This window comes from Clupea harengus, chromosome 8 (genome assembly GCF_900700415.2).
Source record: "Clupea harengus chromosome 8, Ch_v2.0.2, whole genome shotgun sequence".
In the NCBI taxonomy this organism is placed as follows: Eukaryota; Metazoa; Chordata; class Actinopteri; order Clupeiformes; family Clupeidae; genus Clupea; species Clupea harengus.
The window spans coordinates 15,890,137-15,903,608 of record NC_045159.1 but is presented as its reverse complement, the minus strand read 5'-3'; the positions used below and the strand labels follow the sequence as shown (position 1 = coordinate 15,903,608).

At 48.7% G+C, this 13,472-nt stretch overlaps 2 protein-coding genes across 5 annotated transcripts in view; one reads left to right on the top strand and one right to left on the bottom strand.

Annotated features, from left to right (window-relative positions):
- Positions 1-13,472, bottom strand: part of LOC105900316 (pecanex 3) — a 33,880-nt gene that overhangs the window by 3,213 nt on the left and 17,195 nt on the right. The window contains exons 28-36 of one of the 4 annotated variants that reach the window (XR_004164146.2): positions 13,174-13,427; positions 12,518-12,748; positions 12,170-12,273; positions 11,887-12,034; positions 11,538-11,768; positions 10,413-10,687; positions 10,121-10,308; positions 9,514-9,950; positions 7,923-9,045 (exon numbers count right to left, since the gene is read on the bottom strand). Coding sequence is in view for 2 of the 4 variants with exons in the window: in XM_031572075.2 (XP_031427935.1) it covers positions 8,896-9,045; positions 9,514-9,950; positions 10,121-10,308; positions 10,413-10,687; positions 11,538-11,768; positions 11,887-12,034; positions 12,170-12,273; positions 12,518-12,748; positions 13,174-13,427 (2,018 nt within the window). In the remaining 2 variants the exon portion in view is untranslated. Of the gene's footprint in view, positions 1-6,723; positions 9,046-9,513; positions 9,951-10,120; positions 10,309-10,378; positions 10,688-11,537; positions 11,769-11,886; positions 12,035-12,169; positions 12,274-12,517; positions 12,749-13,173; positions 13,428-13,472 lie in introns of those variants that run through there. The other 3 variants (XR_006152539.1, XM_031572075.2, XM_031572077.2) reach the window with 3 other exon arrangements.
- On the top strand, positions 114-5,027 carry zgc:165604 (uncharacterized protein LOC792578 homolog). Its single transcript, XM_012827670.3, has 6 exons — positions 114-217; positions 1,586-1,740; positions 2,748-2,946; positions 3,713-3,868; positions 4,234-4,356; positions 4,670-5,027. Exons 1-6 carry the CDS (start codon positions 154-156, stop codon positions 4,873-4,875), a joined length of 903 nt encoding a protein of 300 aa, XP_012683124.2. The 5' UTR covers positions 114-153; the 3' UTR covers positions 4,876-5,027.

Here is a 13,472-nt window from a genome sequence, read left to right as displayed (position 1 = left end):
GGAGGGAGGGGGTTGTGAGCCTCAATTCGTCACTCAATAAGATAATTATGTGTGCCCAGTCAATGCCAGGGCCTGGTGGGCGAGCGGGGAGGGGGCCGGGCACACAGAGACACAAGGGCTGCATGGAGTCCAGCGGCTCATTGTGCGCCAGTGATGGGCTGCTCAGGATGGTGGCTGCTGTGGACCGCCTGCTTGGGGAACACCGTTCTGCAGCAGAGTGAGTCGCTTCCATCATTAATTAATGAGTGCTAATTCATAACTCATAGTTCATAATGAATAAGTAATGCTCGTGAGTTGATGCGGTGAATCAGTGTGTGCACTATGTCTACTGAGACGTATTGTAGATGTGTACGATGTAACATTTGGTGAAATTTTAATAACAACAATAGTAGCAACATATTCAACAAAATAAATAATGCTAAAAGTTAGTTCTGATGACCTGTTCATCATTTGACAGCAAACAATTATCCTGAACACTTCCTGATAGGAAAATAACCAGAATCCTTGCAGGTCTGCTCATTTGAAATATGAATTAGGACTTTTTACTGTATGCAGTATATACGTATGCCTAATGCATGTCAGCAGTGTTTTATACAAACATATGCCTTTCAACTTGTTTTACTAAATACAAATAATCATGTGCAAGGTGTGATTCCTTTTTGAATGTTTATCTGAGGCAAGGTCAGAAACATTCAGAAACATTCATGCAGAAATGAAATCATGTTGAAAAGGTTGGAGTTTTAGGCAAACGCATCGGAGGCTAAATGAGCATGGATTCCTTTGTTCTCAGTCTGTGATGGCTCTCTATGGCTCTCTATGGCTCCACTGGCGGAGGCTGTCATGTGTAATTAGGCCTCATTTTCATTTCCCACACACTTACAAAGGGCCTGGAAATGCCTCAGCGATGAGGGAGGAGGTGTGCATTTGTGTGTGTGTGTGTGTGTGTGTGTGTTTGTTGAGTGTTTGTGTGTGTGTGTGTGTGTAATTATGACAGTAATGAGAGATGGAGAAGGAGGCCATGACCTGTGTAGAATAATGGAGATGGAAACTGTAGTTACCAACATTATCATTGGGCATTAGAGAACAAGATCCTTACCCACGATGAGGCACATTCTGGTATATTATATATAAGAGGCTAAGTTAGAAGTCTGTCCTGTGAGAGGACTTTCTGGCCTGTCCTTCTGTGTCCTCTGTGACCCCAGTCCACAGTGCTGACCTCCTCTGTGACCCCAGTCCACAGTGCTGTCCTCCTCTGTGACCCCAGTCCACAGTGCTGACCTCCTCTGTGTCCTCTGTGTCCTCTGTGACCCCAGTCCACAGTGCTGTCCTCCTCTGTGTCCTCTGTGACCCCAGTCCACAGTGCTGTCCTCCTCTGTGTCCTCTGTGACCCCAGTCCACAGTGCTGTCCTCCTCTGTGTCCTCTGTGACCCCAGTCCACAGTGCTGTCCTCCTCTGTGTCCTCTGTGACCCCAGTCCCCAGTGCTGTCCTCCTCTGTGTCCTCTGTGACCCCAGTCCACAGTGCTGTCCTCCTCTGTGTCCTCTGTGTTCCCAGTCCCCAGTGCTGACCTCCTCTGCCCTTCCCAGACGCAGTGCGCGTGACGGTGCGGGAGTCCAGCATGGAGGCCATCCAGGGGGACTCTGTGGTCCTGCCCTGCTCCTTCTTCACCATGATCCCCCTCTCTCGCCTCAGCATCATCTGGACCCTGGCACCGCTCTCGGACCCTGCCTCCCCCTCACAGGTACTCACAAGACAGGGGGAAAGCCCAGTGATGTCCTGGTGAAGACGTCTGAATCGACAGGTTTAGTTTATTAGGCTGAATATGGACGAAAAACACAGTAGCTTTACAGCTGGTGCCTAGAGCATGCGTATGAGGCCTCTGACACACTGGATTTAAAGACAACAGCTCAGTTATTAGCTTTACTCCTGCCTCTAGTTCGGCTTTTAACAGAAGTGAACAAAATTAAATCATTAAGGAGCATCAGTAGAAAAAGGGCAGGGAAAAGGTGAAATGCTGATGCTAATGCTAATATCATGTACTTATTTGGATGGTCCCCTATGGACTATCTACAGATACATATACTTATTTGGATGGTCCCTATGGACTACCTACAGATAAATATACTTATTTGGATGGTCCCCTATGGACTACCTACAGATAAATATCCTTATTTGGATGGTCCCCTATGGACTACAGATGCTCAGATTATAAACAAACTATCTGTTGAAACTCTGTTAACTACAATTGATGGTTAGGGTTGGGTTTGGTTAAGGTGAACAATTGGAAAGACTGAACTTGAATTTCAATAAACCAGCTGTCAAGTCTCTGTAGGCAGACTATCCAAATAAAGTGTTCCCATGTAAACTAATATCCTAAGGAGAGAGGGTACAATGACTGCATGAATATGACAATGAATCTGACAATGGAGATGTGTGTACATTTTGATGGAATTACATATGTGGCTATTGGTGAAATGCTGAACTATGTAATGTGCAAATTATGCAACGATAATTGGGGTGGGGAATCTTTTCCTTCAGGGCTTACACAGAACCTATACAGTACAAATGCGTTTAAAAGTACATACAAATTGTTACTTTCACCTTCTTTGGCAGGGTCAAGGTCAAGGTTAAATCCATTCTGCAAGATAAATGAGACCCTATTCAGTAGTGAAAAAGTGAAAGTGTCCCCCACTGATTGTTTCATTGTGCACTTTGTCAGTGAGTGGATGGAAACCCTTTGTGTTGCAGGTGATTGTGTATGACCAGGGGCAGGTGATTGAGAGCCCTGCTTTCACCGGCCGGGTGGGTTTCACAGGAATCCCGTGGAGCGCAGACGTGGTCCTGAACGACACTCGTGTGTCTGACTCGGGCATCTACCGCTGTGTGGTCAGCAACCCACCAGAGGTTGGAGATCCAGGGATAGGGGAACTCAGCCTGAGTGTACTGGGTAAGAGCCCAGCTCACATCTAGTCACAGACTGACACAATCCCAGCGGTGATATGATGGCATTTCATTTGATGACCTGTAAGCCCTGAAAATGCACAAGAATGCTAAAAATGCATATAACATTCATCAGATTCACACTTTCACACACACCACTCAGTGTTATCCATTTGTCTGAATGATCCATTGTAATTGAGCTGTAGTGATCTTGCCACTGGGAGGGTGAAACAGACTTTGTATTCCCTGTCCCTGTCCTTTCCCGTTTCAGCATTTCCTCACAGGAGCATGCATTGTAGGTTTCTTCATATATGAATTACTAGTCTCCTTCATGTGCACTTGTCCCTGCAGGGCACTTCCTGATAACCTGCTGTCTTGTCTGTAGCGCTGGCTTTAATTGAAAATGCTCACTGAATTATTGGGTCCCATGCTGTGCTCTGATCATTCACACTCTGATAATTCATTATCACAAGATAACAGCATTAACACTTTCTACAGGCTCAGGAATAAGCATCGATACTTCCCCCAGCCCCCAACTAATTCTCGATTAACATTTAATTAACTCAGATTCGGTCTGAAGCGGCCTTGTTACTAACATTTGTTCATTGTAAGGGCCATACACACATTTAGTGTGTGTACTGATAAATAGACATAAATGCTGTAGAGCGCTCTGCGCTGTCCACCCTCACCCGTTTAATAGTGCGTAAAGATGGAGCACACGGACGTGATCAGTTTCACCAGACCTGATGTACTCCTGGTTCCCGTCTCTGTAGCCCCTCCCTCCCTCCCCGTGTGTCTGTGGGAGGGTGACACGGAGGCCGGTGGCAGCGTGACGCTCTCTTGTGCCGTCGCAGAGGGGGTGCCCACCCCAGAGATGCGCTGGGAGAAGCTGGAGCCGGAACAAATCTCGCTGCCTCTCAACATGGAAAGTAAGAACTCAGGAACAACGGTCCCATAACCTCCTAATGGCTGTCATCAGCTATCAATTGACAGACACTGATAACTGACATCCTCCGTCTTTGGTGCACACACCAAGAATACTATAAATAAACACAGCACAGCCACCTTCTGACACAAATGACAACATAACCCAGATACAAAACTACCTCAAGCTGGTCTTTTTCAGTGCTTGCCTAGACTCTGTCAATGGCCTAGATGTCTGTGTGCGGGGAGGTGATTAATACACCTCACCCTTTGATAGATCACTCGGCATTCGCTGAAAGTTATCTTTCTTATCCCAACAGAATGTAGGGGGTGGAATAAAACACTTGTTCTAAAACTGTTCTCCCTCCAGATGACATGTCGGGCTCTATTCAAATGGCCAATATATCAGCGCAGACGTCTGGAATATACCGCTGCTCCGTGTCTAATGTCCTGGGCACCCAGAACTGCTACATAAACCTCTCTGTGTACAGCCGTGAGTACCCTGACCCTTGCCTCATTTTCATGCCACATCGCAATGACTCGACAACTAACAGACAAGTCTACATGGCTGCCCAGGACAGTAATTCAATTATTTCTACAAATATGGAATGCTCATTGAGTTTTAGGAGCACATATCTCTATAGCCTTGCTTAAACAGTTATCACCTTCTAGGATCCTGCTAAGCTATACATTTCCTGTTCTGTTTAGAGAAATAGTTTACATTTTTTAATGGGGTCAGTCATCAAACCAACATTCTAATTCCATCCACCCTCAGCCTCCCCGTCTTGTGTTGTGTTGTCCTCCAGCTCCTGACGATTCCCCAGGAATCCTGCAGGGGGTGCTGCTGACTCTCTCCATGGCTCTGGTGCTCCTGGCCCTGCTGGTGCTGGTGCTCTGGCTTCACCGCTCCGGCCAGGAGAGGAAGATGAGGAGTCCGAAGGAGCAGGAGGAAGAGGAGTCTTATAACGAGATCAGATACACCCCCTCGCTCATCAAGCGCTCTTTTGTTTAAGCTTGCGCCAGGGAGCTCAGAATTAACACTTACCGACCAGTCTGCCCGCCTAACCACTTTGACTCTTTCAGTTCACGTCACTAACTGCTGCACCGCAGTCCTCCACGCCCATCTACTGGGTTACATCAATAAATAAAAAAGGCAGAAAAGAATCTGTGCTCTCCTGTGGTGCACTGGCTGAAACATTATAAAAAAAATCTGTAAAATGCAATTGCATGTTTTTAACGTCATAATCAGTTGTGTCACGTCTGCTGTATTTCTAGATTGCTATTGGTCTTCCACACATTATGCTTTTATGCTGATTGGTTTGGATCATTCTCAAATGAACCAATGGCCTAAAGAAAGACAAAAGGGAGGGTTTCCTGGGATGTTGGCTGCATAGTAAAACAGCATGACTGATATGGTCCAGCACAACTCAACCCGCCTTCCCCCCAAATTAAACCACACACTTCTTGCTTTGCAAACGATGACACAAAAAAGCTTTAATTTAAATAAGGAAACAAACAAAACAAAAAAGAAATCACATAAAAAACTGTACATAACTTTGAATATTGAATTACAGTTTTTAAATAAAACAACCCCCATATAAGAACTAAAACAACAACAATAAAAAAATGTGGGATGGTAGACTATTTTACAATAGTTGTGCAAAAGCAGTATTAATCAATTCTTCCCCCAAACGGCATGATTCAAATGTTCAGAGAATGCCCATTCCCCAGAGACGGCCTCTTGATGAAGCAAGAAACCTAGGAGAATGCCTCCCCTAAGACTCAAAGTAGTGTCTTCCTTTAAAAATAACCAGAAATCCAATAATAATAAAATAGATTTATATTTTTAAATATATATTTATATACAAAACATGCTGTACATAAATGGCAGAGATTTTTCAAATCCCTTTATTATTGACACCCAAGTCCATCCAGTAACTTGTGCTTTCCTTTCTCCCAGTAAGAAAAGTACTCCCTGTCTGCTTTGGAAATTACACTGAATATGAGAGAGAAGAAACAAACAAAAAACAACAACAACACAAACAAAATGGTCCTGAAAAAAAAAAAAAAAAAAAAAAAAAACTGTTTGGTTCTGAGACACAGACGAGCCACTGTCACAACATTATGTATGAAGATGAAAGCCACTGCTTGATCTTAGCCATTTGACGTTCGCTCACAAATTTGGAAAGAAGCAGCAACCTTTTCTCTTTGGATGTCAGATTTTGTATTCCAGAGTCAAGCAAAGAGGTGGCGGTCTAAGACTCCATATGCTGCCGCCTCTGAGCACACACACACACCTGGCCACCTGAAGAGAGTGTGTGTGTGTGGAGTTCTGGAGGCACCTGTCAGAGTGGTCTCCCGAGTGACCGTGGGGTGGGGTTGGGTTGTAAACATCTACATCCCACATCCAGCTCTGCCACCACCACCACCACCCTCCAACCCCTGGAGAGATGGAGGCCTATCTGTTTTTCATACTGATTCTCTTGCACCAGCAGAGCGCGCGTGCGCACACACACACACACACACACACACACACACACACACACACACACACACACACACACACACACACACACACACACACACACACACACCTTCAAAATGTACTGTAGAAGGTCGCTGACATAAACCAGAACATGTGGGTTACCTGTCCCCTTTGGCCCTGACCGCACAGCTCCGTACTGGATCCTCAGCGCCTCAACCAATGGGGACTGTGCTCTACACTTCAGCCTGCATTCAAGGGTGGGGTGGGGCTGCATGGTTAAGTTCAACTAGTTCAACAAAAGTGCCAGAGATAACAAGACGAAGAAATCCTTCATGCCTCAGTCAGCATTCACTGAAAGAGGACCCAGTTCTTGTGTCCCTGTCCAGCAGACTGAAGGCAGCCGTGTGGGGGTCACAAGGGCAGCCTGGCTGCACAAACATTCATCAGCGGTGCTATTCCACCAGACTCTCGCACCACACATCCACTGAGAGTTCAGATCTAACAACCAGGATATTAGAATTTGGGGCCAGAATGACAACCAGCACGCCTAACCACAAGACTTTAACAACCTATCGATGAACGCGCATTCGCCATACAGAATACTTAAACCCCTGACACCAAACATCTAGTGATATACACCTTGCATACGATGGCACACACACACACACACACACACACACACACACACACATGTATACAAACACACAAATGCGCACACACGCACAGCAGTGCACTTGACAGGCTACTGATATGTGTTCTGTGTGGTGAGAGACGCTTGCTTGATCGATCAGCAAATCATTCGCCCTTTCTGGTGGTGTGCAATGCAAACAAACAACAAAAACAAACAAAAAATAATACAACTCATTGACAAAAAAACATTTCCAGTTGTATTTAACACCATAAACGTGAGCCCTTCTGAGGAGACCGACACTCCACAGACTCCGAGAGAGAAAGACAGAGAGCGACAGACAGAGAGCGACAGAGACAGAGACAGAGAGGCGCCAATGCAGCAGTGGCCCGTCCACTCACATTCCAGTTAGTCTCAGCGTGTCACAACAACCAATTTCTCCAGCGATATTAACAAAAGAAAGAAATACCTTTCCTTTTCTTTCCTGTTCCATTTGCTCCCTTCTCCAACTACAACGCTGGAGTGGAAACAGACACACCAGTAGCTTGGTTAGGGTTGGGCTTAGTAGTAAGGGGCTCGTGGGCGGTCCTAGCAGACGCAGTAGTATTGCAGTGGGAGGGACGTAAATGGGGTCCTGCCCAGTGCGGAGTGAAGTCAGAGTCAATAGGGGCAACAAGGGTATGAAGGGGGTGGGGTATGATTTTCCTCAGCCACATTAGGAGGTCCTGGTGACCAGTCCTGTAAGACACATTCGCATCAACCAAATCACAGGAAAAAAACTTAAAAAAAAAAAAACATGAGCAATATAAACAGAGAGACATTGGTCACAGGGAATCTTAAGGGTATCTTAAGGCGCAGCTGACCACAGCGCTTCTCCTGCCGCCTCTTCCTCCTCCTTTCTGGCCCCCAACAGAGCAGCAGTTCACACTGATTCTCCTCATTTGACTGTGTGTGTGTGTGTGTGTGTGTGTGTGTGTACCTGGGTGCCTCTGCCTGAGAAGGCTGTAAACTATATAGGTTAAAGCACCTCCGCTGGGAAAGGCTGTGTTTGTGGCTGTCTACATGGGGAGCATGGTGTGTGTGTGTGTGTGTATTTTTGTCCCTGAAATGTATTGACACCGCCACTGATGATGAAGATGAAGTGTGGGCGGTAGTCTTGTCTAGGTGATCTTCATGTGGGATGGGTCTTCTGAGGAGACGGGTTGGGGCTGGAGGGAGACGAGTTGCACGGGTCCTTTGGTGCTTTGCTCATCTAATCGCTAAACTGGGGGGTCAAGTGGCCAGCTTGACTAGCTTCTCTCTGAACTGCCAGGGCAGACAGATGAGGTCAATAACCTGATAATTCTCCTTAGTTTGGAAATGATAAAGCCTTGCTTAACACTTGTAAGGGAGAGACAACGAGAGCTTCCTCGGCTATGTTCTTGCCCTGGTCTCAGATCAGTTCACCTGGCAGCCCCCCACCCCCCAGAGTCCAGAGTTCCCTCCCCATTTCATTTCAGTGTTGCATTGGAACAGGTGTTAGGCGAGTCCCCAAACCCCATTTTTGGTGAAGCCTTTTCAAATCTGCATCACCATTTCAATCCAAAAAAAAAAAAAAAAAAAACTTCAAAAACACAGGCAAACAAACAAGACTGCACTGGCTTGTTGGCCTGTGATCATGGTCAACGCAAGAGGCCTGGAGAATCACACTGCACACCAGACTGCTTTGGACTGGACTGGACCCCCCTCCCCCTCCGACAGTGAAGACCTGCTGAACTGCATCAGTCCCAGGAGCTCAGGTGAGGGCTTCCCACACCCCTCTCTCCCGGTCCTCCACCTGAGTAGCCAGGTGCACCATCCTGCAGGCAGATCCAGTATTGCAAAGGCAAAAAAAAGCACAAGGCTGTTAGGGTCTGCTGGGCCACCGTAGGGCCCCAGGCTCAGCGCAGGTGCTCCAGCAAAGGCAGCTCTGTTGACTCCTCCTGGGAGGCGGGGGCGTCGGAGGTGAGGGGGGTGCTTTCAGAGGGGGTGCCCACCCCCATAGGGTCCATGGTGGGGCTGGAGTCAAGTGGGTGGCCTAGAGGAATAGGCTGGAGAACAAAACACAGGACAAATAAATAACCTCATGAAAGCTGTGCCTTCTTCAGCGTCCACTCAGGCCAAAAAACATCCCATCCTTCTTTTTTACATTTTTGAGGAATGTTTTTGTTTGTAAACCATTTTTGATAACATCCTAAAATTAATTTTGATGGCATATGGACACGTGAAATGCATATAAAACCAAACCTGCCGTTCCCACTATCCGCCAAAGCTATTCACTATGTAGGTTCAAGATCTACAACATCATTTAGCGGGCTAGATAGCCTTCATCAGTGTTAACCGTACCATTGCTGGCATTTGCGAGACAGTGTCTGATAACGTTTAGGTGGTTAGCTCGCTAGTTGTAGACAAAGACTCCTTTAAAATGGTGCCTTAAAAGAAATTTCATCCTTCTAAAAAATAGCACTAACATTCAACACTACCATGAAGCACTTCTGCTGAACAGAACCCAAACGCACCGTGCTGCACACCTGTGTCCGTACGCTCTGCTGGACTACCCCGTCTCCGTCGGCTGCAGCCGGCCCGTTGAAGCCCCTCTTCCCAGACAGACTCCACTTCCCGTAGGGCCCCTCGTAGGGCAGCCCGCTGCCCTGGCCCAAGCTCAGCCCCAGGGCCAGCCCTGGCCTGGCGCCCGACCGCAGGCCCAGGTTGTCCTGCAGGCTGCCGGGGCAGAAGCGCTCGGCCGGGGGCAGCACCACGGAGCTGCTGAAGGACAGCTGGGAGCTGGACAGGTGCTGGCCCAGCAGGCCCTGGATGGAGGAGGTGCGGTGGAGCGAGGAGACCAGCCCGGCGTCCATCCTGCCCTCCGATTGGCTGAGCAACGCCAGCGGGAGGGGCTGATGGTGGTGGTGGTGATGGTGGTGAGGCCACGTGGGGCCCACTGGGTTGTCGGTCCCTACACACCGGCACACAAGAGGTGGCGTCAGCAGAGCTCACACAGACACACACACACACACACACACACACACACACATATATATACACACACCGGCACACAAGCTGATCTGAAATGAGCTTGTGCAGCTTGTGTGGGTCTGTGAGGTAGGTGTAGTGTGTTGGCCTTACCCATAGGGGGCTGTACGGTGGTGAGGTGTGGGTGGGGGTGGGGGTGGGGCAGGGGCAGGGTGGAGGCGTTGCTCTGGGGAGGGTGCCCTGCAGGGTTGTTGTTGGTGATGGAGGAGGAGCCGCCGCCGCAGTCGGAGTCTTCGATGTTCCCGCCGCTGTTGCAGCCCGCCCCGCATCCTTTCTGCAACCTGCAGCAGATCAGGAGGCACACATTAGATGGATATGGACAGGGCTCCTGCTTAGGAGGAGTTTACATATGTGTGTGTGTGTGTGTGTGTGTGTGTGAACGGACTTGTCCCAGCTGCTGATGAACCAGGTGTAGATGTTGTGGGGGCTGACGGGTCCGCCCCAGACGGAGTGCAGCTGGGTGTGCCCGCCGGCGTAGGAGGTGGTGAGCGGCGACACGTAGATGGGGTAGCCGATGGGCTGGTCGCACGACGAGTTGATCATGTTGCGCAGGGCCTGCTTGGCGTTCTGGATGCTGCCGCGCTCAGGGTTGCGGTTGCGCAGGAAGACCAGCTCCTGCTGCTGCCCTGCCCACAGCCCACGCACACACTCCCTGTTCACCTGCGCACACACACACACACACACACACACACAGCGGAGGAAGGCAGAGGGGGTGGGCGGGAGAGAGAAAGTCCTTTTTAAAACACTACTAAAAAAAAAAACGTTGAAAGACCACTGAAAATATTCAGTCTATGTCACCAGTTGAAAACAATGGGAACTACCCCTCCCTTACACACCATTTCCCCCTGAACTGAACCAAGTTCCCTGTTTCCTGGTAGAACACACTCCTTCCCCCACTATTCTTGCTTCCACCAGAGATTTAAACATGGATATCATGTCAATGTCTCGGCCTTGCTTTACGAGTTTTAGTATGGCCAACTTGGTCTGGCCTAAGAAGACCATCACATTGACAATCACACCAAGCCTGGCTGTACCCACAACTGAACACAAGCAGAGGCAAAAAGAGAAAGAGAGAGAGTGCAAGAGCACAAGAGAGAGCGCAAGAGAGCGAGAGAGCGCGAGAGAAAGCAAGAACGATTCTAAAATGCCCTATAATTAGCAGGGCTATTTTGACTGGAACACCCTAGTGTTGTCCCTACTGACTCCGCCTCCACTATACCCAACCTACTTTCCTTCTGCTGTGAGCCCGTTTGGACCTGAATGGAACCAACACCATGGGCTAGGTATGGAACACTGATCTTTAGTCAGGAAATTGCTGGGTCATTTTGAAATGGGCTCAGATCATTATATCCTGGCATAGTCTGTATATGCTAACTTGATGGAACATACTGACAGCTTCATTAAGGTAACTTGGAAATAATGGATAAACAAAGGGAAGAGAAACAGATCTTCATGTCCTGCAGGACACAAAGTGCCTTCTGATGAGAGATTAGCATTCGATGAGCCTTACCTTTATGACCCTGAAGCTCAGGAATCGCTTGTTGAGCATGATGATCTTGTACTCGTCGCTGCCGTCGTCCATGACGTGACGCAGCGCCAGCAGCGAGGACATGTTGGCCAGGATGGCGCTTCGCCACACGGGGTCGCCCTCGTGCGAGATCAGCATCTTCTCCTCGTTGGCGGTGATGGCGTCGTACAGCACCACCGGGTCCTCGTACTCATCCGGCGACGTGAAGTGATCCTGGACAGCGAGAGAGAAGGGATGAGAGATCAGTTATGAAGCCTGCAGGTGTGTACTGGTGCTGGACTTAGAGTAAGACTGAGAGTGAGACTAAAGACTAAGTAGAGGGATGTCACACCTGATGGAGCTTTAGAGACATGCGCACTCCCGGTGCCACGACCCTGTTGAGCAGGTCCATGTCCGCAAACACCCACTCGTCCCTGGGGGAGGTGATGCGGAAGTCCCCCTTGAACAGCGCGTGGAGGCCATACAGGAAGGGCTCGAGGCTGCCAGATTACAACATCAGAAGGACACATTCAGAGGAGGGAGGTACTGGGTTGGAAGTTTCCTACACTGGCGCTTCCAGTTATGCAGCACAGCCTGTGTCTCAAGGGTGTGTGTTTTTATTTGACGTGTCTTACCTGGCTGACATGCTGTGAGAGGCGGTTCCCAACGCCCTGCGTCCCAGTATACACAGGCCAAAACACAGCGTGACCAGAGGGGAGTCTCTCTCACTCTCAACGGGCTACAACAAAAAAACACACACACACACACACACACACACACACACTTATATTACAACAGATCAATACAAAAGGCTTTCAGAGAGGCTTCTCAGATAACCCACAGACTAGGAAGCAATGTATTTTGCCATAAATGGCCATCGGAGTGGAACAGGCAACTGATGTTAGTACCAGAATTTAAGCAAAAAAAAAAGGTGTTCAGCAGTGATGCAGTGGTGTGCTTGTAGCCCAGAGGCAGGATCTTACCGTCGGCCTGCGGCTGTTGCAGTACTGGATCCAGTCCAGGTACACCATGCAGAATGAGGTGGGGGTGATGCCCGACTCCCTGTGGTCGTAGTCCTCGTCTATGTTCAGGTTGAAGGTGGGGTCACTGTCCACGTAGGACGGGCTGAGGCAGGGACGCAGCGCCTCCTGAACCGCCTCGGTGGACAGCCACTCCTCCAGCTTGGGAGAGCGGCTCACGTAGTAGATGATACTCTGGACACACACACACACACAGTAAGGCTCGGCTCCATTGGTGTTACACAGAGACAGAGAGGGCTGTGTTAGATCTGATTAAGTAGATAAGAAGAGTTGCTTTCAATCATTCCGATCTCTAAATAAATGCGGGAAAAAAATATGTAATGGTATATATGCTGGTCATATGCTTTGAACCAAGCAATTTTACAAGCAAAAGGTCCATGAGTAACTGGACTCTCTGGACTCTTCTGACTGACACCATAAAAATACAGCACTGTGAAGTGACCTACAGTCATAAAATCCTAACTATCCTGCTTCATACCAAAAAGTATTTGCAACTATCAGTATCGATGTGTTCCACGTTCGTGTCATTGGCCCTTAGTAGCACAATCCTAACAAATCTGCAAAACTCTTTTCTTGAGCGTGTCTTCATTGAGCTGTACCTTCACGTAGTAGGTGATGAGGATCTTGCGCAGGTCGAACACCTGCAGCATGGAGGCTGCGTTGTTGTCGCTGATGCTGTAGCCCTCCAGCACATACTTGGTGGCGGCCACCTCCCAGGCCAGCCAGCGCTGGCCGAAGGCGGCGTTGAAGGACAGCATGTGGGGCAGGTGGCCCGGCTCACAGCAGCAGCAGCCCTCGTCCTCCTCCACGCCCTCCGTGATGGCCTCCACCTCCCGCTGCTGGCAATATGTACCTGCAGATGGACACACCGCAAAACAGGGAAGACATGATGTTGAAG